Source organism: Oncorhynchus kisutch, linkage group LG22 (genome assembly GCF_002021735.2).
Source record: "Oncorhynchus kisutch isolate 150728-3 linkage group LG22, Okis_V2, whole genome shotgun sequence".
Classification (NCBI taxonomy): domain Eukaryota; kingdom Metazoa; phylum Chordata; class Actinopteri; order Salmoniformes; family Salmonidae; genus Oncorhynchus; species Oncorhynchus kisutch.
In genome coordinates, this window is record NC_034195.2 from 29,472,634 (window position 1) to 29,498,306 (window position 25,673).

At 43.6% G+C, this 25,673-nt stretch overlaps 1 protein-coding gene across 4 annotated transcripts; it reads right to left on the reverse strand.

Annotated features, from left to right (window-relative positions):
• Nucleotides 1-1,035: 1,035 nt before the first annotated feature.
• LOC109867222 (protein FAM107B-like) lies at nucleotides 1,036-22,160 on the reverse strand. 4 transcript variants are annotated; one of them, XM_020456246.2, is made up of 5 exons: nucleotides 21,918-22,160; nucleotides 21,423-21,479; nucleotides 6,237-6,411; nucleotides 2,401-2,557; nucleotides 1,036-2,118 (listed from the first exon to the last, which is right to left on the reverse strand). In XM_020456246.2, the coding sequence occupies exons 3-5, from the start codon at nucleotides 6,362-6,364 to the stop codon at nucleotides 1,999-2,001; spliced, it is 405 nt and encodes a 134-aa protein (XP_020311835.1). In that variant the 5' UTR covers nucleotides 6,365-6,411; nucleotides 21,423-21,479; nucleotides 21,918-22,160; the 3' UTR covers nucleotides 1,036-1,998. The 4 variants fall into 4 exon arrangements, with proteins under 4 accessions (XP_020311835.1, XP_020311836.1, XP_020311837.1 ...); XM_020456247.2 differs by lacking the exon at nucleotides 21,918-22,160 and adding an exon at nucleotides 21,576-21,846; XM_020456248.2 differs by lacking the exon at nucleotides 21,423-21,479 and having other exon boundaries at nucleotides 21,918-22,070.
• Nucleotides 22,161-25,673: the final 3,513 nt, after the last annotated feature.

The following is a 25,673-nucleotide window of genomic DNA, read 5'->3' on the forward strand; positions in this document are numbered from 1 at the left end:
CCCACCGTGAAGCATGGAGGAAGAGGTGTGATGGTGCTTGGCTGGTGACACTGTCAGTGATTTATTTAGAATTCAAGGCACACTTTACCAGCATGGCTGCCACAGCATTCTGCAGCAATATGCCATTTGGTTTTGCGCTTAGTGGGACTATCATTTGTTTTTCAACAGGACAATGACCCAACAAACCTCCAGGCTGTGTAAGGGCTATTTGACCAAGATTGAGTGATGTAATGCTGTATCAGATGACCTGGCCTCCACAATTACCCAACCTCAACTCAATTGAGATGGTTTGGGATGAGTTGGACCGCAGAGTGAAGGAAAAGCAGTCAACAAGTGCTCAGCATATGTGGAAACTACTTCAAGACTGTTGGAAAAGCATTCCAGGTGAAGCTGGTTGAGAGAATGCCAAGAGTGTGCATAGCTGTCATCAAGGAAGTGGTGGCTACTTTCAAGAATCTCAAATCTCAAATATATTTTTGATTTGTTTGACACTTTTTTGGTAACTACGTGATTCCATATGTGTTATTTCATAGTTTTGATGTCTTATTCTCCAATGTAGAAAATACAAAAAAATAAAGAAAAATCCTTCAATGAGTAGGTGTGTCCAACCTTTTGACTGGTACAGTATATAGAAGCACATTTTGAAGAACGACACACAGAGGAGTGTGAGCAGTTAAATGATATTTATTTAAAATAAGATGTTGAATCTGCAGAGGGACAGAGGAGAGGATTGTCTTACAATCTTACCCAGAGATTCAGAGAAGCACATAAACGAAGCATAGAACCAAATGCAATTATTGGAATAGTTGGTTCCCATGTGCACTTACTTCCTGGTATATGACATCATCTTTGCCGACCTCACATCCAAAATAAGACTAATTTATTATCCCCTTCATTCATTAAAAAAATCTATTTATTATAATTATAGAAATAAAAGACTACTTGCACACTTTGGGGAGTTCTAGTATTGCTTCAAATAGCATTAGCTGAAGAAGTGGCATGTTGAAAAAAAAAAAATATTTGGGTGTTTTTTTCACACAAAAACACACTTGTCCTCTCCTGAGGGATATACTACAAAGTAGGATCAATGACTTGGCCAGCTAACTTGCCCAAATATTCTGAAATAACTTACCTTTTTTATACTTTTGAAATGGCATGCTCTAATTGACTTAACAACCAAAAACACATATCTAAAATTTGAATTTCTTAATTAACCAGAAAATCGAAGTTATTTCTGGTTGTTTATCAAAGTTAGCTGGCTGACTCATTGATCCTGCTTTGTAGTATATCCCTCTGTTCACGCTCCACACACTGAGCTGTAAAACTAATCTGAGATGTCTATATCTCCCTACATGGGGCTAAAATACTAAAAACATAAACATAAATAACAACAGTACATTAATTTGGCATTTTTACAAAACACAGCTTCAAGAGTCCATCCAGTGTCCGCTTTTCCATTCTGGGTTCTGATAATGAAAACAACAACAACATAAAGGAGAGCTTTCTGTGGCTGGAGAGAAGGGTGGACAGGAGACAGAGGGGAAGACAGGAGACAGAGGGAATGGAAACTCTGTGTTGGTTCTGTTGGTCCCTGCATCAGACCTCCCCAGAAGATTGACTGGCTGTTCTTCACGTGTAGCACGTTCATGTTAAGTCTCCTCTCCGTCCGTGTGTTGAGTGGAGAGGCTGAGGTGAGTACAGGTGGCTAAGTCTCCTCTCTGGCTGAGGTGAGGCGAGTACTGTGGTGAGGGGAGTACTGTAGTGGACAGACAAAGAGGTATGTAGTACTGCTGGTCTGTAGTGGGCAGACAAATTGGTCTGTAGTCTTTAAGTCTTTCTCAACAGGGTCAGATAAATCAGGAAGTCCATATCAGATAACATGTGCCATTGAATCTGCACACAGACACACACACTCACATATGCACAAACATTCCTTTATGTACAGTACACAGTTGCTTTCTATTTTTCCACACACACAAACACACCACCCGTGGCTCCCTAAGTGGTAAGTTCCTCCCCATTGGCCTCCTGCTTGGTCCTTCTCAGGTTGCTCTTCATCTTCACAAACTCAGGGGTGTTCTCCTGCTCCTCCTCATCCTTCTGCTGGTCCAACTCAAGCTAAACATACAAGATAGACAAGAAAGTTAGGTTACATGTTAGTACAAGTACATGTTAGCTTGTGTGTGATCCACAACTGTCCTTTCCCTCTCTCTCTGTATTTATTTTCTCAAATGCTGTCAGTCTGTCCATCTTTACAGTGTTGGGTGTGTATGAGTAACACAGTGTGTGTGTGTGTGTGTGTGTGTGTGTGTGTGTGTGTGTGTGTGTGTGTGTGTGTGTGTGTGTGTGTGTGTGTGTGTGTGTGTGTGTGTGTGTGTGTGTGTGTGTGTGTATGTCTACCTGTTCTAGTTTCTGTTGTCTCTTCATGAGCTCTATCTCCAGGTCGCTCCTCTTGGTGTGGGCCTCCTGCTCCTCCCTCTGGGCCTTGAGGACCTGCTCTCTCTTCCTCTTCTCCAGTACCTTCTGGAGCTCTGGTTTGTTCTGGGGAGCTAGGCCCCTTGGAGAAGCAACCAATCACAGATGTTATTATAGTACTTCCACAGCCAATGACAAGGCACTTTATTTACACAGACACACACAACTAATAATTGACCTGATTACAGTACGGACAGAGACAGGAAGTTCTACATTGATCTATCTGTCACTTCATATTCAGAGAAAGTTACATAAAGCTAAGCCATCCCAGATTAGCCTACATCTAGTAATGTTAGGCAAGCTAGGGGCCATGGCTGGACTGGACAGGAATTGGGATTGGGACTAGGAGATTGAGATTATGTGATGAAAGGTATGATGGCGGCGGGTCTTGACTTGACCATACACACAGATCAGTGTTGAGACACACAAGTAGTGAACATCAATCAATCAAAAGTATCCGCCTGTCTACAAATCATATCAACCTCTTTCCTAATATAGCTGTCCCTTTCTTTCATTGAGCTGTCCCTTTCTTTCACTGAGCTGTCCCTTTCTTTCATTGAGTTGTCCCTTTCTTTCACTGAGCTGTCCCTTTCTTTCACTGAGCTGTCCCTTTCTTTCATTGAGCTGTCCCTTTCTTTCATTGAGCTGTCCCTTTCTTTCATTGAGCTGTCCCTTTCTTTCACTGAGCTGTCCCTTTCTTTCATTGAGCTGTCCCTTTCTTTCATTGGGCTGTCCCTTTCTTTCACTGAGCAGTCCCTTTCTTTCACTGAGCTGCCCCTTTCTTTCACTGAGCTGTCCCTTTCTTTCATTGAGCTGTCCCTTTCTTTCATTGGGCTGTCCCTTTCTTTCACTGAGCAGTCCCTTTCTTTCACTGAGCTGCCCCTTTCTTTCACTGAGCTGTCCCTTTCTTTCATTGAGCTGTCCCTTTCTTTCATTGAGCTGTCCCTTTCTTTCACTGAGCTGTCCCTTTCTTTCACTGAGCTGCGACTTTCTTTCATTGAGCTGTCCCTTTCTTTCATTGAGCTGTCCCTTTCTTTCATTGAGCTGTCCCTTTCTTTCATTGAGCTGTCCCTTTCTTTCACTGAGCTGTCCCTTTCTTTCATTGAGCTGTCCCTTTCTTTCATTGAGCTGTCCCTTTCTTTCACTGAGCTGTCCCTTTCTTTCACTGAGCTGTCCCTTTCTTTCATTGAGCTGTCCCTTTCTTTCACTGAGCTGTCCCTTTCTTTCACTGAGCTGTCCCTTTCTTTCATTGAGCTGTCCCTTTCTTTCATTGAGCTGTCCCTTTCTTTCATTGAGCTGTCCCTTTCTTTCACTGATCTGTCTCTTCTGCCATTGATGAAACAGACGTTTACGTTTTGTTGTTATACTACTGTGTAAAGTTCAGGATTTAGGATTCAGATATTCAATCTGAAAGAGTACAAACACCTATTAGTGAGATGACTACAATATTACCATTATATTAAAGCCTCAAATCTGAACCCTCAAACACTGTTGTTTTCAATTCATTCATGCAGTGTCTAACTACATTATTGATTGCCCTGGTTTTAATTGAAAATGTTGTTCAGTAGGACAAAAACAGGAGAACGTAAATGAGTGTTCTGACTAGACAATATCTAGTAGGGTAGAATAGTGTGTGATATATATATCCTGACCTCCATTCCTGTACATTTAAACTTTTTTCCGGCCTGACCTCAGTAAGTGATTTCAAAAGATGTTAAATTAGTCTCAAAGATGCAGTTCTCTTCTCTGTGCACACGCGTGTGTATGTGTGACTGAACATCAGAGGTAGTTGAGGAGAGTGAGAGACCCTCTGTGGGAGATGGTGTTCTAATCCTCCTTGCACAACGTTCCCTCCCCTTCTCTCCCTCCATCTATCCATCCATCTCTCTTTCTCTCACCCATCCATCTCTCTCATCATCACTAACCCGCTACACCCCAAACATTTCTCTCCATCCTCTTCCTCTCCTTCTCCTCTCCTATCCTCTCTCCTATGTATTTTTCCCCTCATCTCCTCCACAAAGAATACTAAAACCCAGTCAAAACATCTCCTCTTTCATATCATTTCTAAATCAATAGTCTAACATATATACCTCATACCAACACTGAATCACACATAACACAAACACAATGCTTGTCCATCTCTATTTCACCCCTAACCCACTCCCTCTAACTCGTTCCCCCCCCTCTCCATCCCTCCATACTCCAGAGCCCTGTGTTCATGTCCATCTCTATTTCACCCCTAACCCACTCCCTCTAACTCTTTCCCCCCTCTCTCCACCCCTCCATACTCCAGAGCCCTGTGTTCTTGTCCATCTCTATTTCACCCCTAACCCACTCCCTCTAACTCTTTCCCCCCTCTCTCCACCCCTCCATACTCCAGAGCCCTGTGTTCTTGTCCATCTCTATTTCACCCCTAACCCACTCCCTCTAACTCTTTCCCCCCTCTCTCCATCCCTCCATACTCCAGAGCCCTGTGTCCTTGTCCATCTCTATTTCACCCCTAACCCACTCCCTCTAACTCTTTCCCCCCTCTCTCCATCCCTCCATACTCCAGAGCCCTGTGTTCTTGTCCATCTCTATTTCACCCCTAACCCACTCCCTCTAACTCTTTCCCCCCTCTCTCCACCCCTCCATACTCCAGAGCCCTGTGTTCTTGTCCATAATGCACATGGTTCTGTGCAGCGTGCTAACAGGCAGGGCACAGTGATGTAACATCTGTCAACAGTACACACTGTGTTGGTGTGTGTGTGTTTATATATAGCATAGCATAGCAACATGAGAAAAGACAGAGTTGAGCGTCAGCACTGAAGCTATCAAACACACGCACACACAGTCACACATGAACGCAAATGAGCATGCACTCATAACCAGTGTGATTTGCTGCCACGGTCCATTCTGTAACTTACATCTTTCCCAGTGGCAACTGAAGGTACTACAAAAACATTCAGCCCCAAAAAAAATACAATTCTGAATTTATCAAGACCCACCCATTTATTTTACCCACCCACTCAGTGCAGAGGCAGAGCTTTTCACCGGAAACACCATTATAAATTGTGAAAGTTATAGATTGTGATTGTCGTGTGCTTCTGTGCTATACTATTATTGAAAGTGTTCGGGTAGGAGGAACATTTCCGTGCAGTAAGAGCATGTTTTTACGTAATAGTTCTGAGACAGCAGAATGCACTAAAGGTTTTATATAATAGTTCTGAGACAGCAGAATGCACTAAAGGTATGACAGGATGTCATAGCATAGCAACACGCCGCAGTAGAATGCTGTCACACAGTCCCAACAACAGATCTAGGATCAGCTAACTAAAACCTCTATCCTAACCTTAACCAATAGACGTAGGACAACCTATCTGACCCCGAGGAAACACTGGATTATGAACAGAAACGGTAGGTGATCATAAACCTCTGATAGATCACACAGTCAAAAGTCTGAGTTGAAGGTGAGGGTTATAAACTGTTCATAACCACCCTCATTGTCTTGGACTTCATCCATCCTCAGTCAGGGCCAGGATTTATGTCTATCATAACACAGTGATAAGCCCTGTGTGGGTCAGTCAATGGAAGCTAAACTGCTGTTTATCCTCCATTGATGAATAGAAACTTGTTTACAGTTTCCCTCTTTTGAGTAAGACAGGGATCAGGGAATCAGACAACTGGGGAAGAAAATGCAGTAGAAACAGGAGAAATGGAGGGGAAGAAGGAGAGGTGAAGTGTGTGTTGTGTTGCCCCAGTGTTTCCCCCAGTACCCTCACCTCTTTTGGTTCATCATGAGTTCTCGATGGAGGTCCTGGTGGTTTCTGGAGCCCTTGACTGGGTTCAACAGTTTCTTGGGTTTGATCAGCTCCTCACAGTCCCCCTCCAGATAGTCCGGCTCGGCCATTACACTCCTGCCCAGAGACAGAGACAGACCTGTGTCCACACACCGATCTGAGGGGATTCATTATGTTATTAGTCATTTATTATATGATTAATTTACTTGATTAATTTACTACTGTAATGGTTAACTACACAAGCACACTCTCTCTCTCTCTCTCTCTCTCTCTCTCTCTCTCTCTCTCTCTCTCTCTCTCTCTCTCTCTCTCTCTCTCTCTGTCTCTCTCTCTCTCTCTCTCTCTCTCTCTCTCTCTCTCTCACACACATATATACACACACATACGCACACACACATTCTAAAATCACACCTCACTGTAGGCACCATTACATGTAGCTGTTTTAAGGCATTGTGTGTTTCTGTGCCCAGACATTACGACCCCCACTACTGATGGCAGAGTCTGGAGTTACATAATCATTCCCTTCCACCACAGGAATGTTCTATTCTCCATAAGGAGAACCATATCTACATACAGACAGACTGCTCACTGCAGGTTTCTCAAATGCTGCTCTGAGAACAACAATACAAACATATACAAATCTCCACTTCTTTGTATGGATATTCTGTATTTAAAATACTATACAGAGATTGCATTGGGATATATTACTACACACATAGAATACTAGTTGCGAAGCCAATCAGACATCAATCATCAAACAGGGAGTTCATCTCATGACCTATTCTCACAAACTGCTTTCAATATCCAAATATAAAGGTGACACATTTCCATTTCATACATTTGGTAATCTATTCAGATCATCAGAGCACAATTTCCTGCACCCACCAAATGAATGAGTGCTATGTATGGATAGTAGCCTATATGTTCTAGATAGATGCTCTATCTATTTCATGTAGCCTACAGCTGATTTGTGTGTCCAAGACCCTTTTCCCCCTTGGAAACAATCCATTGTATTCCAAAACTCATTATAGAACATGAAATATATCCCGACACAGATAACTTCATAACACCACAACTACTGACAATCAGGATAACAGTACCCACACAGACATGCATAAATCTAACCCCGTATCCATTCATTACCATAGCCAGGTATAAAAAGTTATGAGATACACTTATATCAGTAAAACATATGCATAATAAGACCGGCCAGAAGGCGTCAAGTGTTCATCAAACAACGCACATTTTTACAAACTCTCCAACTTACCCTGCAGGAGGTGAGGAAAAACTGGTATTCTACACATAGTTGCCATCTGGACTATTGATTTGAAGTCATAGTAGTAATAATAATAATAATAATAGTGGTACTGTACTATCAATAGCCTGGTATGACCTCTGGACAGGAGAAGAGAAAACAGAGGAGCTCCTGCTGGTCTGTGTGCACGCAGCTATTCTACTGAGGGGAGAATGGAGCCTCTGGTTGGAATGAGCTTTGATGAGATGCACTATTATCTACACATGCCCTCCCCTCCCCTCCCCTCCCCTACACACACACTCTCTCTCTCTCTCTCTCTCTCTCTCTCTCTCTCTCTCTCTCTCTCTCTCTCTCTGGAAACGTCAAATAACCGACAACAAGCTATTCTCTTTCTCAGAGTTCCAAGGTGAGCTAGGTGTGTAATTGGTCGCATTCCAATGTGTATGTGTTTCTATGAATTAGTAGCCTAGGCCAACAGTACTCTGATGTTAGAACTGTGGGCATTACTTAGGTAATAGTAACATTTCATAGCCTATGACATAAGAAGCATTTCTCAGAATGGATCATCAGCATCACGCAGTGTAGGCTACATGACCAAAAACACCCCATCTGCAATATAGGCCTGCAGCCTAATTCATAATAAAAGAAAAAATATATATAAGTTCTAAACATCATAAATTGAAAGTTGATTCTGTGTGTAAGCCGGTGTGTTGAAAGTACAACAACAATAATAACATCACAAGCATGGAGCTGTAATACTGTATGTCCCATTAAAAACAAGTGCCCTGAAGATATGTAATGTTTCTATCTCACCACTAGAGCTCGCTGCTGCCTCACATCCCAGTGAAGACCATAACAAAGAGCCAGTTACATAACAAAGAGACGGATAAACAACCATGTCTCCCACACATTTTGAATGGGGTTTTTCTCTTGATGAGGGCCAGATGTACTAAGTATTTGCATGAGAGGAACAGTCGATAAATAATTTGCATGAGAGGAACATCCTCAGAGAGGAACAGTCGACAAAGAAAAACAGAAAGATGATACTTAGATCCCATTATGTGAGAGATGAGACTATTGTTTTTTACACCGTGTGGGGTATACATGTGCAGACATTGCACTTGAACAAAACAAAACATTTTGCCGTCATAACTACACATAACCCCTGTGTATTTCATATGAAGGCAATAGTGTGTGTGCTCATGCATACTGTGTGTATGCGTGTCTGTGCTGTGGGTGTGCGTGTCTGTGCTGTGGGTGTGCGTGTGCTGATTGTGTACATCAAAAGCAATAACCGTAAGTGAGAGCAGCGGTGGGGGGTGGAACAAGCAGGTGGGGGGCGGAGCAAGCAGGTGGGGGGTGGAGCAAGCAGGTGGGGGGGCGGAGCAAGCAGGTGGGGGGTGGAGCAAGCAGGTGGGGGGTGGAGCAAGCAGGTGGGGGGGCGGAGAAAGCAGTTGGGGGGGGGAGCAAGCAGGTGGGGGGTGGAGCAAGCAGGTGGGGGGGCGGAGCAAGCAGGTGTGGGGTGGAGCAAGCAGGTGGGGCGTGGAGCAAGCACGTGGGGGGTGGAGCAAGCGGGTGGGGGGTGGAGCAAGCGGGTGGGGGGTGGCGCAAGCAGGTGGGGGGTGGAGCAAGCAGGTGGGGGGGCGGAGCAAGCAGGTGGGGGGTGGAGCAAGCAGGTGGGGGGCAGAGCAAGCAGGTGGGGGGTGGAGCAAGCAGGTGGGGGTGGAGCAAGCAGGTGGGGGGGTGGAGTAAGCAGGTGGGGGGGGGGGCGGAGCAAGTAGGTGGGGGGTGGAGCAAGCAGGTGGGGGGGCGGAGCAAGCAGGTGGGGGGTGGAGCAAGCAGATGGGGGGTGGAGCAAAAGGTGGGGGGTGTTAAGAAAGCATCCGTTTGGCTTTAACACATCTGGTGGCAGTTCCACTTCCTCGCCTCATGGGAAAAGGAAGTGACATAGGGAGTTGAAAGGGGCAACGCTCAACTACTGTCCCCTCTAAAGTCCCGGACGGGCTACATCTCAATAGTCTGCTTTTACTATCTTCATCTCCTTTTCATCTCCCTTTCTTCGTGACCAATTATCAAGGACGACCGGACTGATGAAAATATAGTTTGGAAAATCTACCTGTGGGTTTTAAAAAATAATAAAAGGGAAGAGTATGGAGACATGTCCTCTCCCTTCTTGCCTGAGACAGACAGACATTCAGAGAGGTGTGACATACTGCCACCAGACTTGCGCACTACAATACTGTCACAGAGAGCTCTGTCCTTTCGTTCCCATCTAGTTGGTCACTCAACCGTCTGTGTGGTCATACTCCCCAGATGAATCCTTTGCCTAGGAAGGTGACACACATGACAGTAAAAACTGTCAACACTAAGACCCAATCACCATTTATAGGTCAAAGCTTTCAACACCGTGTGTGTGTGTGTGTGTGTGTGTGTGTGTGTGTGTGTGTGTGTGTGTGTGTGTGTGTGTGTGTGTGTGTGTGTGTGTGTGTGTGTGTGTGTGTGTGTGTGTATGTGTGTGTGTGTGTGTGTGTGTGCGCGTGTGTGTACATTACTTTTCTGGAGTGCACTTCCTGCTATTCCAGGCATCCCAATTAAAACAGCTCCTTCATTGTTATAGGTGTAGGAACCAGACGGCTTTTATTGGAGAATCTCAATTGCATACTTCTCGCGTCCTCTTGCCTCACACTCAAAACCCATTGGAGGAGAATGTCAGAGGAGAGGGACCTAGGAGGAGGCGAGTAGAGAGGACGAGACGAGCATGCAATTGAGATCAAGTTATGTCCGACAACCTCAACACAGAGGAACTAACACTGTGAACACACTGCTATATGTTCAGAGGACACTGTTGCACTGCCCACACAGGAGAGGAGAGGAGTCAAACTGCAGTTTTCATCTTCTTTTTTACTCTTTGCATGTCACCCCTGCCACGACCTCTACGCGACTATGACCTCACATCCTGTGTGTGAGTGACACTGGGAAACCAGCGGGTAGGAGATAGGGGTGAAAGGTAAAAATGAACAGAGAGAGATAGAGACAGGGAGAATCAGAGAGTGTCAACATCTCAAAAGAAATACTAATGAGTGAACTAATGGGTGAGCACTTTCTGATTGGGTGTCCATTTGTGTTTATATTTCTAAGTAGGAAAGAGTGATAGGGAGGAAGGAAGGGAGGGAATGACGGTGTGAGTGTGTGTATAAAGGAGGTGTGTTTGTGTAAAGGAGGTGTGCATGTGCGTCCCTGTGTCTACCCTTGCAGGCTGCATTAGGGCTAATTGAATGACAGTCCTGGCACAGCACACAGAGTGCTGCACTAGGATATTGCATCAGCATTGCTTGCTCTTCGTTGTATCTGAACTAACAGCAGCACTACAAGTTTCAACAGACATGCACGCACACACTCACGTATGTCGGCATGCACACACAAACTTTCTGTTGTTGGCCTGGTGCCGAGGGTGTGAGTGATGACTGGTCACCATGGTGATGGTGGAACAATGACAGTTGAGTGCAAGTTGTGAGATGATTTAGACTAAAATAATCTAAATTATGGGAAATTACACTTGCTTATTGCAAGGTCGGAGGTTGAGAGAACCCCTTTCACTTTGTTCATGTAGTTCTGATGCCCTCAGAGTGAGAGGGAGAGATATGCCCCCCTACCCCCCACAACAACACACAACACACACATACACAGGGAGTTAGGAAAGCAAAGGCTAGCTTTCAAACAGAAATTTGCATCCTATAGCACAAACTTCAAAAGGTTCTGGGACACTGTAAAGTCCATGGAGAATAAGAGCACCTCCTCCCAGCTGCCCACTGCACTGAGGATAGGAAACACTGTCACCACCGATAAATCTACGATAATCAAGAATTTCAATCAGCATTTTTCTATGGCTGGCCATGCTTTCCACCTGGCTACCCTTACCCCGGTCAACAGCTCTGCATCCCCCACAGCAACTTGCCCAAGCCTCTCCCATTTCTCCTTCACCCAAATCCAGATAGCTGATGTTCTGAATGTGCTGCAAAATCTGGACCCCTACAAATCAGCTGGGCTAGACAATCTGGACCCTCTCTTTCTAAAATTATCCACCGCAATTGTTGCAACTCCTATTACTAGCCTGTTCAACCTCTCTTTCATATTGTCTGAGAACCCTAAAGATTGGAAAGCTGCCGCTGGTCATTCCCCTCTTCAGAGGGGGAGACACTCTAGACCCAAACTGTTACAGACCTCTATCCTACTCTGCCTTTTTTAAGTTTTTGAAAGCCAAGTTATTAACAAACAGATCCCCGACCATTTCGAATCCCACGGTACCTTCTCCGCTATGCAATCTGGTTTCGGAGCTGGTCAAGGGTGCACCTCAGCCACGCTCAAGGTCCTAAACGATATCATAACCGCCATCGATAAAAGACAATACTGTGCAGCTGTCTTCATCGACCTGGCCAAGGCTTTCGTCTCTGTCAATCACTGCATTCTTATCGGCAGACTCAACAGCCTTGGTTTCTCAAATGACTGCCTCGCCTGGTTCACCAACTACTTCTCAAATAGAGTTCAGTGTGTCAAATCGGAGGGCCTGTTGTCCGGACCTCTGGCGGGCTCTATGGGGGTGCCAAAGGGTTCAATTCTCGGGCCGACTCTCTTCTCTGTATACATTAATGATGTCACTCTTGCTGCTGGTAATTCTCAGGGATCCACCTCTATGCAGACGAAACCATTTTGTATATTTCTGGCCCCTCTTTGGACACTGTGCTAACAAACCTCCAGATGAGCTTCAATGCCATACAACACTCCTTCCGTGGCCTCCAAATGCTTTTAAATGCAAGTAAAACTAATTGCATGCTCTTCAAACGATCACTGCCCGCACCCGCCTGCCCGTCTAGCATCACTACTCTTGACGGTTCTGACTTAGAATATGTGGACAACTACAAATACCTAGGTGTCTGGTTAGACTGTACACTCTCCTTCCAGACTCACATTAAGCATCTCCAATCCAAAATTAAATCTAGAATCGGCTTCCTATTTTGCAAAAAAGCATTCTTCACTTATGCTGCCAAACATACCCTCGTAAAACTGACTATCCTACCGATCCTTGACTTCGGTGATGTCATTTACAAAATAGCCTCCAACACTCTACTCAGCAAATTGGATGCAGTCTATCACAGTGCGATCATTTTTGTCACCAAAGCCCCATATACTACCCACCACTGTGACCTGTATGCTTTCACTGGCTGGCCCTCGCTTCATATTCATCGCCAAACTTACTACAGTTGCATACACTGTATATAGATTTTCTATTGTGTTATTTACTGTACGTTTGTTTATTCCATGTGTAACTCTGTGTTGTTGACTGTACGCTTGTTTATTCCATGTGTAACTCTGTGTTGTTTGTGTCACACTGCTTTGCTTTATCTTGGCCAGGTCGCAGTTGTAAATGAGAACTTGTTCTCAACTGGCCGACCTGGTTAAATAAAGGTGTTCTCAACTGGCCGACCTGGTTAAATAAAGGTGTTCTCAACTGGCCGACCTGGTTAAATAAAGGTGTTCTCAACTGGCCGACCTGGTTAAATAAAGGTGTTCTCAACTGGCCGACCTGGTTAAATAAAGGTGTTCTCAACTGGCCGACCTGGTTAAATAAAGGTGAAATAATAAATAAATAAAAACATTTAGATATGAAGAAAACCCTGAGAAAAAGATAGAGATATACAGCCTTCTAACTGACAGAGGAGAGATGGAGAGATGAGGAGGAGGAGGGGGAATGGAGGAATATGTGGAACAGTGACATTTAGCAGCTCAGATGTTGTTTCTCACTCAGGTCCCCACACGAAGCGCACACACCCAGAATGAGTTTCGGGTGGCTGAGGTTTGGTTAGTATTTCCTGTCCCAGAGCTCGAATTTAAACGGGCTGAGGAGAGGGCTGGAATTTTAGGGTCTCTTCCCTGAATGACTGCTGGGAGATCACCGCTCCCTTCGCACACACACTGAATGACGTCAAATTGGGGTTCTGGTTCTATACATCAGACTTTTCTCAGAACACACACCCACATAGATCTGAGTGAGTCATGCCAGGCATGTTGTGTGTCAGACACTAGGAATGTGAACTGAACTACAAACGCCACTTCAGTTCACTAGGAGGAGGCCTGTAAGGCTGTAAATTCATAACACTGGGAATACTGAAACAGTGAAATGGAACATTTGTGAACTCTAATCAGCCCTGATGTCATTCCTCAGGGAACAGTGAAAACAGTGAGACAGCCCAAGTACAACACATCCTATCAGTGTCAGCCTTCCACTGAGGGATTTAGCAGTATAGCTACCAGCCAAGAGACACACCACAACATCATGTCTACAGGCACAGAGAATGTTGGTTTTCTCAAGTACACCATTCTTGTCCATTGCAGCTTGTGCAAACTTGTCTTTTCTGGGAAGTGAAAGTGCAACAGCAGCATTTCCCAACCATGACCTGAGCATTTAACATGCCATGGTCAGAGTGTACGAGCGGCTCGAGTTAGGATTCAATTCTACGTTGGGCAGAAATGACTGTTTGAATCAGGAATCAGTTTCCTCTCACTACCTCTACAAGCCAGAACATTGAATAAAAGGAAATGTTAACATACTTTACCAGTTGCCAGTGCGGTTGTTCCTTTTGACGATCGGAATTTGAGATAATATATCCATAAAAAAGTATCATTTCTTTGACATTTCAAAGTTCTGGTAGTGTGTTCAGATTTATATCACCTGAAACATGTGCTAGTGCATGTATTTTCATCTTGTGCACATGATGTAATTGTACTTTCCGGTGGATATATTGTCTCACATTCCTACCGCCAAAAGGACCACCCGGTTATTTCATTTCACGTTTCGGCTTGTAGAGGTAGTGAAAGGAAACATTCCTGATTCAAACGCTCATCTCTGCCCGACATACAGTATAATGAATTCAATGCAATTCAACGTTGGGTTTATAGCAAAGGATATATGTAGCTTTGTTCATAAACCTATCTGTACAGAGATGTTCTCTCCCTCTCTTTGCCACACCCAGGCATCTTCCTGTGGGGCAATCTCCACACTGTACAGTGAGTGTGTACTTCCTGTTGTTAGGAGCTTTCTGTGTCATACTAAGTAACTAACCAACCTAACTAGCTAACTACCTAACTAACAAACTAGCTAACTCATTGGTCCCAGTTCTACATTAAAACCCAATGTATCTCTGAAACCTGTGAAGACAAACTGTCTGTTTTAACTCAACAGATTTTCTGAGGCACTGAGTGTGGTATTTATCCATGAGCTTTAGCATATCTCTTAGTTTGACACAAAATAGATATACTGGGAGGGAAAGTGAAGTCATGTTCCTCCCCCATTGTTAAGGGTTATTTTTCAAGGAGAGGCTTGTGTTATCATACACACACTCACACACGTTATGACTGGCAGGGTCAGAGGCAGAATAAAGAGTGAATGGAGCTCATTGAAAGAGCAGAGGCATCAGTTTGAGTCCCGCCATAGGAATGTGATGAACCTGCAGAACTATTGTAATACTGGAACATGGCCCCATCCACACATACAGGACACACCTCAGAGAACAGAGGATAGTAGAGTGAAATACACAGGTGGCTGTGTAACTAACCATATCTTGTCCTCCAGACAGACAAGGGGATATCAAAGCCTGTTCATAACCCCCCCCACCCCCCACACACACACACACCCCTGCTGGACACCAGCCTCACAAATGATGGGGGTGGGGTAGAGGGGGCTGTTTTGGGTGGCAGCTGTCCCTCTCTCCTGTCCCCCTGACACAATGGCAGCTCTATGGGTCACATATACCCCCTCACAGCTGGGACCAACACATGTGTGCATAGGAATGCTCAAGGTATATCTGACCAACCATATCTCTTCACTTTAGGTCAGACACCACTGCGAGGAGGAATGACCTTACTTCAACAAACGCACACACCGTTTGAACAGACAGTCAGACCCATGCAGATCTCTTATTGTGAGCTAAGCCCTGATTGGATGGAGGGTATGGTAGCGCGGATTAGGTCTCCTTTGTTTACATGCTGCTGCAAAAAAACAGCATCAACAACAACTGTTTCCATTAGCAACATGTTTGGTACCATAACAGTGAGGGACAGACAGATACACATACACATGCACCACAGGGGCACACACACAGAACAGGGTAATGGTACACAACCACAAACACTAATTGAACATATTGGTCACCAAACAACCAGGTGTCCCAATAGCAGACTAATAGGAGTTATCATCATACACTGTCTTCGTTCTCTTTTGTGTTTTGTTGTAAATTGCAGCACAAATCAGGAGTTGTAATGTAGCAAAACACAATATACAAACAAAAAATGTTTTCAATCTTTTTTGTCAACAAGCTATTTTCAATATACTGCTTGACAGAGACGCTAAGCTGCTAGTCATCAAGCTAACAAAGTTGGTACCAGATGAGTTTTGCAATGGAGCCCTCCTTGCCTGGAGAAATAAATGGACGGTTCTAAGCTTTGTTTCGGGAAAAAAACGGATCACTCAGAGTTCCAATGCGGCAATTGTTTGCTTGCCCGAGGATTATAGGCTTGAGGTGGATTCCTTGATCACACAGGTTGCCAGTCTATGTAAGAGACTGGGGAAAATGCAGAGTGGAATGTTAACATTTTCTATACCGGTGGTTGGACAGCGTTCACGCTTGTTGGGTGCATCTCCGACTTGTCGTTTGTCATTATCAGACTGGCCGGTATTGCCCGGAGCTCCCCCATCTGATAGTGGACTTAAATGTGCACAGCAAGAGGAGCAAGGCAATCAACGATGGTTGCATGTTACGAGCTGTGGAAGTCGAAGGTAGCGGCCTCCCGCAAAGCAGTCTACACTCCCAACGAGAGGCCCGGAGCGGAAACAAACAACAAATAGTTTCGCCGTCCTGGTGCCTGTGTCTGCAGCCTCAGTGCCTACTACTACGATTTTGAAGTCGTCAATCTTCCGGCCCTGCTCTGGGTCGAGCGGGACTTCTCCATCTGTCGGAGGCCTGCACCAGGCGCAGGGAGCAACGGGCTCAAGTTATCCTGGCTCTCGCCAGTCCATAAAGTGTTCTTCGAATCCTGTGAAGCATGGGAGTGGACGGATTTCCTCATCCTTCTCGCCAGCCGTGATTTTTGGCAGGTCCATGGTAAGAATTGTGACCGTTCCTGATGCAAAAACAATGTCCTATCCAGGAGCGAGAGTAAATGAAATTACTAAGCTGCTCCCGAATGTACTAGGCCAGGACATGGAAATCGATTCTATCGTAGTCCATGTGGTTTTAATGACATTATGAAGGGCAGCTCTGAACAGTTGAAACTGGATTTTAAAGAGCTGATTGACTCTCTGCTTGACACTAACAAAAGACCCATCATATCTGGCTCTGTGCCCTCTGAATCGTGGCATTGAACGCTTTAGCAGGATTCTTTCTCTTCACAACTGGCTATGTGATTATTGCAGCTCAATGGGTGTAACTTTTGTTTACAATGCCAGCAACAAACACTGATACTACATATCCAAGTATATCTGACCAAATTATTAAAGACACGCATTGTCATTTTTTAGTAGTGTACGATATTGCCACTCCTATTTGCCATAGATTCAATTTAAGCCTACTAGAAAGTGTTTGCCCCCATGCTTGGAGGGAAGCAAAAGTAATTCCGCTACCTAAATCCCTCTTTACTGGCTCAAATAGCCAACCAATCAGCCTGTTACCAACCCTTAGTAAACTTTTGTAAAAAAATTGTGTTTGACCAGATACAGTACTATTTTACAGTAAACAAATTGACAACAAACTTTCTGCATGCTTATAGATAAGGACATTCAACAAGCACAGTACTTACACAAATGACTGATGATTGGCTGAGAGAAATTGATAATAAAAATATTGTGGGGTCTGTTTTGTTAGACTTCAGTGCGGCTTTGATTTTATTGATCATAGTCTGCTTCTGGAAAAATGTATGTGTTATGGCTTTACACCCCCTACTATTTTGTGGATAAAGAGTTACCTGTCTAACTGAACACAGAGGGTGTTCTTTAATGGAAGCCTGTCCAACATGATCCAGGTAGAATCAGGAATTCCCCAGGGCAGGTGTCTAGGCCCCTTACTTTCTTCAATCTTTACTAATGACATGCCCCTGACTTCGCGTAAAGCCAATGTGTCTATGTATGCGGATAACTCAACACTATACATGTCACCTACTACAGCAACTAAAATGACTGCAACACTTAACAAAGAGCCGCAGGGACAAATCATTCACTAAACCCTAAACATCAACTAAATCTAAATCATGTGGAAATTGAGCAAGTTGACGTGACTAAACTGCTTGGAGTAACCCTGGATTGCAAATTGTCATGGTCAAAACATGTTGATATAACAGTAGCTAAGATGGGGAGAAGTCTGTCCATAATAACAGCACTATCAACAAGGCAGGTCCTACAGGCCCTAGTTTTGTCGCACCTGGTGTACTGTTCAGTCGTGTGGTCAGGTGCCACAAAAAGGAACTTAGGAAAATTGCAATAGCCTCAGAACAGGGCAGCACGGCTGGCCCTTGAATGTCCACAGAGTGCTAATATTAATAATAATAATAATATATTATGCCCACAAGACATGCCACCAGAACATGCCACCAGAACAGAACAGAAAGTCCAGAACAGACTATGGGAGGCGCACAGTACTACATAGTCCATGACTACATGGAACTCTGTTCCACATCAAGTAACTAATGCAAGCAGTAAAATTAGATTTAAAAACCAGATCAAATTACACCTTATGGAACAGCGGGGACTGTGAAGCAACATAAACATAGGTACATACATATGCATACACACACACGATAACATACGCACTATACACACACGTACACATGGATTTTGTACTGTAGATATGTGGTAGTGGTGGAGTAGGGACCGGAGGGCACACAGTGTGTTGTGAAATCTGTGAATGTATTGTAATGTTTTTAAAATTGTATAAACTGCCTTAATTTTGCTGGAACCCAGGATTAGTAGCTTCTGCCTTGGCAGCAGATAATGGGGATCCATAATAAATACAAATACAAATTACGGCTCTGAAACTCTTGCCCATTATAATAACTATGAACAGTTAGTTAGTTGGCCTACTCGGTGACTTTAGTTTCCGACTGAGCTCAAAGAGTACAGTTATGCGGTCATGTACCTCCATTCTGAAGAAAGACTGTGTGTGTGTGTGTGTGTGTGTGTGTGTGTGTGTGTGTGTGTGTGTGTGTGTGTGTGTGTGTGTGTGTGTGTGTGTGTGTGTGTGTGTGTGTGTGTGTGTGTGTGTGTGTGTGTGTGTGTGTGTGTGTGTGTTAAATAATACAGGATCATATGTCTTATCATATGATTCAGCCTAGGTGTTAATCTAATGAATGTAGCTCAAACTCCCATTGTCCTGTATCCTTCAGCCCGATGAGCTCTCTTACTGTTGGGAGGGGAGCTTTTAGAGTCTCTCTGTGTTTCTGTGTGTGTGTGTGTGTGTCAGTGTGTAAACCCATTTTCTTTTAAATATAGAGTGGCTGGTGTGGTAATGGTACTTTATTCTGATTGAGCCTCCTAAACCAATGAAGAGAAATCAATGCAACACCATAGAGAAGTTGTGTGTGTGTGTGCATGTATTCATGTCTTTGTTCCATGCCATAAACATTCAGAGAGGTCGTGTATGAATATGTAATAACACAACTGTGTTGGTGTGTAAGCACATGCTGTATGGCCCCATCCTTTGTTGTATGCATGTTATTGAACACCATTTGTAGGGCAGAAAGAGAGTAAAACATGCTGCAGGTGTGTGACCGCCTCCAGCCCTCAGCTCTATCATCAAGTCTAGTACACACAGAGGAAAGGGGAGAGATCCCCCCCCCCTCCTTCCCATGCCGCCATAATGCGGATCCATGGCAACCATAGCGCCAGCATGGTGTAAATAAATCCTTTGTGTTCTAGGGTTCTATCACTTCATTGGCTTATAGGTTATGTGCAATTCCATGGTAAAGGAATGACGCTGATTCAGAACTTTAACACAGCATACAACTCTATCCACAACGACTACGTTTTACAATTTACAGAGAACATTTGACAAAAACACATTTTACTTGAAGAACAGTGCAAATGCAACGTTTGGTAACAGAATCATTATGTTACCAAACTTTGCATCTGCACTGTATCTTATGTAGCCTAGCCTAGCCTATACACATATATCCAGATCATATTCAGCAAAGTGATCTACTGTCAGGGAACCAGTGGTTGTAGAGCACATAACAAAGACACGTCTTTATTATGACATGATCAGATGATTTTATCCAAGACAAATATATATGTGGAGCATGTGGCAATCAGACTCACAACCTCCAACTCTAGCGGAGTCATGTGAGGCAGATCAAGCCCTAAAAGACTGGCTCTTTGCAAAAAGAAACACACGAATACGCAGACAAAGACACATAAGCAACAAGGTAGACTTTACGGCTCATAAATGCTAATCATATGGGAGGAGGTTAGTGGAAACTAAATCAGAGAGAGAGAGAGAACTAGACCGAGAGCTAGAGGGAGGTATGTGCAGCATTGGCAGTATAGGTCTGCTCAGAATAGTCTGCTGACTAATGAACATGGTTGTCCTACTCCAACCGCACAGCGACACAGAGAAATATGGCACACTGATTGATGTACAGTATATACCTAGAGGGCCCTAAACACACGTGCATTCTGAGATATGGACAAATTCCATTCCAGAATAACAGAGACAGGGACACATTCCATTCCAGAATACCGGCGATATGGACAAATTCCATTCCAGAGTACCTGAGACAGGGACACATTCCATTCCAGAATACCTGAGACAGACATCTATTTGTGGCATATTGCTGCATGTTGCAGTTGGTAATGTATATCCTTGATATATCACTGGGGATGATATGTCTGCATTCCATGGAGAACCCATGGAACCCGTGTGTGTGTGTGTGTGTGTGTGTGTGTGTGTGTGTGTGTGTGTGTGTGTGTGTGTGTGTGTGTGTGTGTGTGTGTGTGTGTGTGTGTGTGTGTGTCCCATACGGGAAACATGATGAACAAAGAAAGAGCAGGATCAGGGGAAGCGAGAGCAAGATAGAGAGAGAAAAAGACAGAAAAGGAGGGGGTAGTTCAAAGATCAGAAAACAGATGTAAGGCAAACTGCCTTCTAAATGACTACCACATGTGTTGGCACTTCCCTCTCTTCCCCACTCACTCACTCTCTCTACTCTGGAACACAGTGCAACTCACTCATTCATATTCTCCCTTTCTCTTATTCATCTATTTCACTCATCTCTCCCATCTCCTTCTCTTTTGCTCACCCTTTATTCGTATTTATCCCCTCCAACTCTCTGGCAGCCCCTGATTACTGTAAGTGAACTTCAGAGAAATTACTCAAGACAATTATTTCCTCTGTGACCCAATGACTTGTTTACTTAAGATGTGGTTCTGAGTTCTGAGTCAATTCCAACTAGTATCTGTAGAATAGAATATTTTATGGACCTCGAGATTGACTCTCTCCCATACCTTGCTTCACTTCTGTCTGATAGATATGAGATACTTCTGAGTTGAGTATGGTTCAAGTTTGACTACTGTAGCTGTCAGAAGGAGCCTTGTCTATATGTTATTACTGACTACACACACACACACACACACACACACACACACACACACACACACACACACACACACACACACACACACACAGTGGATTTCTGGTTGACAGTGATAGACCAGTGTGTCAGTGATTACTAGGGCCATGTGCTCCAGACAGCAGAGCAGTTCATCATGGCATGTCTATATGATACTGTCAAACACTGGGGGACACACAATCTCATAAACAGTTGATCACTCAGACTTCAGCAACTCCAACTCCAAAATAACAAAAGGCACCTACCTGATAAAGCGGGAATCTTAGCCCACTTCAGTAACAATATGTAGCCTGCAGTCCTATCTGTCGATAATAATAAGTACAAAAATCACTCACACACATTGCTTCATAAGATTTAAAATAACATATTTCATAAACTCATAGGTTAAACTTCCTCACGTTTATAAGGATTGATTGGAGGCAGACAGATGGGCGAAACAACGGTCTGATTCTAAATGTATGCTGTTTCTTTCTTCACTGTCCCGTTCGTAAGAAAAACAACATGCGCTTCTGAAGCAACAATGAGCCCCGTTTTTTTCTATAACCTCCAATACAACACTTATCATTGCGGCTTTGTTTTAAGAATATTAAACAAAACTAGATTATTATATATCGAACACTACACGCGGCCCAATGTATATGTTATAACCAAAGCAGGCGCACTGCTTTGTGTACTGTGCGTTCAGACAGACAGAACAAAAACGCGCGCGCACGCACACACACACACACACACACACCTACCTAAACTCGATCCCGACGTTACTTCTCCAAATGGACTAGTTTAATAATTAAAAAGACAACGTGGTTTTTAGCCTCATTGGTGCGTCTCCAGATCACTTCTCCGTTTAGGTTTGCCTGCTATTCTGCTTTTCTCCTTCGAAACTGTTCAACTGCACACACATACACACTCGGGACCCATAGAAAATATAGATTAATGCTGAATGGGCGGGCCATTGTGATGTCATACTCCTCCTCTCTTTCTCTATCTGCTCAAGCTGTTGACGGGAGAGACATATTCTTTTTTTTACATTCTATGGGGGAGACCCCTTACGCCCGGGGCGGGGCGTGGCAGGGTAGCGATGGGCTGTGGCTGGGAGATGGCGCGCGCAACACACAATACAGAGCGGCACACACATATAAAGAGTGCATCCATCCGTTACATAGAAAACCTTTAAGGTTAATAAGCTACTTTTCATTGACAAATTTTATACATTTGCGCTCAAAAATTTTACTGAATTTGTTCAGCTAAATATCCCAACTATTATCAGAACATGTGTGTATTGTATTGTATTAGTTAGCAGACTAAATGTTGCTGCTGTAGAGTAGTTAATCTTCATACAGATCAGCCACTACTGGGTCTGCTCATCTACCTCCTCCTGTTAAAGCTGCTGTTTGAAACCACTAGTTTAACTAGAGATCTGCCAGTTTCAATCTAGGCTACTATCTCCCCGGTGACCACATGGCCAGGCCCACTGATAGGCATGGTGGTCCAGGATTCTGTGTGTGTTGTTGGGGAGACTGAAGACTGAACATGTGAGAGGGGGCCAAAGGGGTTCAATCAAATGTTATTTGTCACATGCCTTGAATACAACAGGTGTAGACTTTACCGTGAAATGCTTACTTATTTGCCCTTTCCCATGAATGCAGAGTTAACAAGTAAAAAATCTATAATTTAAATAGTAACATAATAAAATAACAATGATGAGGCTATGTACAAGGATTACCTTACCGAGTAACATGCAGGGGTATGAGGTAGTTGAGGTAATTGAGGTAATATGTACATGTAGGTAGGGGTAAAAGTGACTTGGCAATCAGTATAAATAATAAACAGAGTGGCAGATTGTGAAAGAATTTCTATGTGTGAGTGTATGGTGTCAATATGCATGTGTGTGTGTGTGTGTGTGTGTGTGTGCGTGCGTGTGTGCGTGTGTGTGTGAACAATGTAGTGAGTCATGACGAGGTCACCACTGACTGAGAGGACACTCCCACCAGAGACCACTGTTACTGCAGCCTTCCATCATTCAGGAAACAGATGGAGACAGAGAGAGACATCATAGGAATTAAATATAGTGTAAGTACATAGTTAGGATTATGACTAATCATTGAGAGTGAGAGAAGGTAGGACTCTGATCAATCTTTGAGAGCAGGTAGGACTCTGATTAATCATTGAGAGCAAGTATTACTTGATATTGTATTGCATAACTCATGCAGAGCTTCTAAAGACAGAAGTACACTAAGATCTCTGATGAGTAAGCTTGCCTAAACCTGAAGACATGCAATAGGTCCCTATACTAATGCCTGGGTTTTGGCTCAGTGGGCTAAAACTCTATTATTGTGCGCAGATGAGACCAGATTCAAATCCAGACAGTCATATGAAGTCATATAGTCTTGCAATGTAGTCATTGTTTATTCAAGACTTGCTTAACTTAATTTTCAGTTGAGGATTGTCATGGAAACGTTTAAGTGTAGGAAGGTAAGCATGCCACTGATCAGAGGTCTTATCACACACATCTGTCAACGGCTTCGGTTCTGGGGTAAGGCTTGGTTGTTATAGCGGGAAGTTTAGGATACTTTTTTAAACCCTAATGATTAAGAGCGTTGGTCCAGTAACCCAAAAGGTTGCTGGTTTGAATCCTGAGCAAGGCACTTAACTGCCCTTAAGCAAGGCACTTAACCCTAATTGCTCTGGATAAGATCATCTGCGAAATGACTAAAATGTTAAAGTTGTGTGGTTCATTAGAATACTTTATTTTATGAAACAGAAATTAGATGGCATTTACAAGGAAGTCGTGAATGGGTCATTCCTAATATACAGTGCCTTGCGAAAGTATTCGGCCCCCTTGAACTTTGCGACCTTTTGCCACATTTCAGGCTTCAAACATAAAGATATAAAACTGTATTTTTTTGTGAAGAATCAACAACAAGTGGGACACAATCATGAAGTGGAACGACATTTATTGGATATTGCAAAATTATTCAGCCCCCTTAAGTTAATACTTTGTAGCGCCACCTTTTGCTGCGATTACAGCTGTAAGTCGCTTGGGGTATGTCTCTATCAGTTTTGCACATCGAGAGACTGAATTTTTTTTCCATTCCTCCTTGCAAAACAGCTCGAGCTCAGTGAGGTTGGATGGAGAGCATTTGTGAACAGCAGTTTTCAGTTCTTTCCACAGATTCTCGATTGGATTCAGGTCTGGACTTTGACTTGGCCATTCTAACACCTGGATATGTTTATTTTTGAACCATTCCATTGTAGATTTTGCTTTATGTTTTGGATCATTGTCTTGTTGGAAGACAAATCTCCGTCCCAGTCTCAGGTCTTTTGCAGACTCCATCAGGTTTTCTTCCAGAATGGTCCTGTATTTGGCTCCATCCATCTTCCCATCAATTTTAACCATCTTCCCTGTCCCTGCTGAAGAAAATCAGGCCCAAACCATGATGCTGCCACCACCATGTTTGACAGTGGGGATGTTGTGTTCAGGGTGATGAGCTGTGTTGCTTTTATGCCAAACATAACGTTTTGCATTGTTGCCAAAAAGTTCCATTTTGGTTTCATCTGACCAGAGCACCTTCTTCCACATGTTTGGTGTGTCTCCCAGGTGGCTTGTGGCAAACTTTAAACGACACTTTTTATGGATATCTTTAAGAAATGGCTTTCTTCTTGCCACTCTTCCATAAAGGCCAGATTTGTGCAATATATGACTGATTGTTGTCCTATGGACAGAGTCTCCCACCTCAGCTGTAGATCTCTGCAGTTCATCCAGAGTGATCATGGGCCTCTTGGCTGCATCTCTGATCAGTCTTCTCCTTGTATGAGCTGAAAGTTTAGAGGGACGGCCAGGTCTTGGTAGATTTGCAGTGGTCTGATACTCCTTCCGTTTCAATATTATCGCTTGCACAGTGCTCCTTGGGATGTTTAAAGCTTGGGAAATCGTTTTGTATCCAAATCCGGCTTTAAACTTCTTCACAACAGTATCTCGGACCTGCCTGGTGTGTTCCTTGTTCTTCATGATGCTCTCTGCGCTTTTAACGGACCTCTGAGACTATCACAGTGCAGGTCCATTTATACGGAGACTTGATTACACACAGGTGGATTGTATTTATCATCATTAGTCATTTAGGTCAACATTGGATCATTCAGAGATCCTCACTGAACTTCTGGAGAGAGTTTGCTGCACTGAAAGTAAAGGGGCTGAATAATTTAGCACGCCCAATTTTTCAGTTTTTGATTTGTTAAAAAAGTTTGAAATATCCAATAAATGTCGTTCCACTTCATGATTGTGTCCCACTTGTTGTTCATTCTTCACAAAAAAATACAGTTTTATATCTTTATGTTTGAAGCCTGAAATGTGCCAAAAGTTCGCAAAGTTCAAGGGGGGCGAATACTTTCGCAAGGCACTGTATAAAATAATTTTATACAACTGGTATCTACCAATTCATTTCTAAGTAAATACCAGGTCATTTATGTACCTTAAACACTGTTGATGCCATTAACCC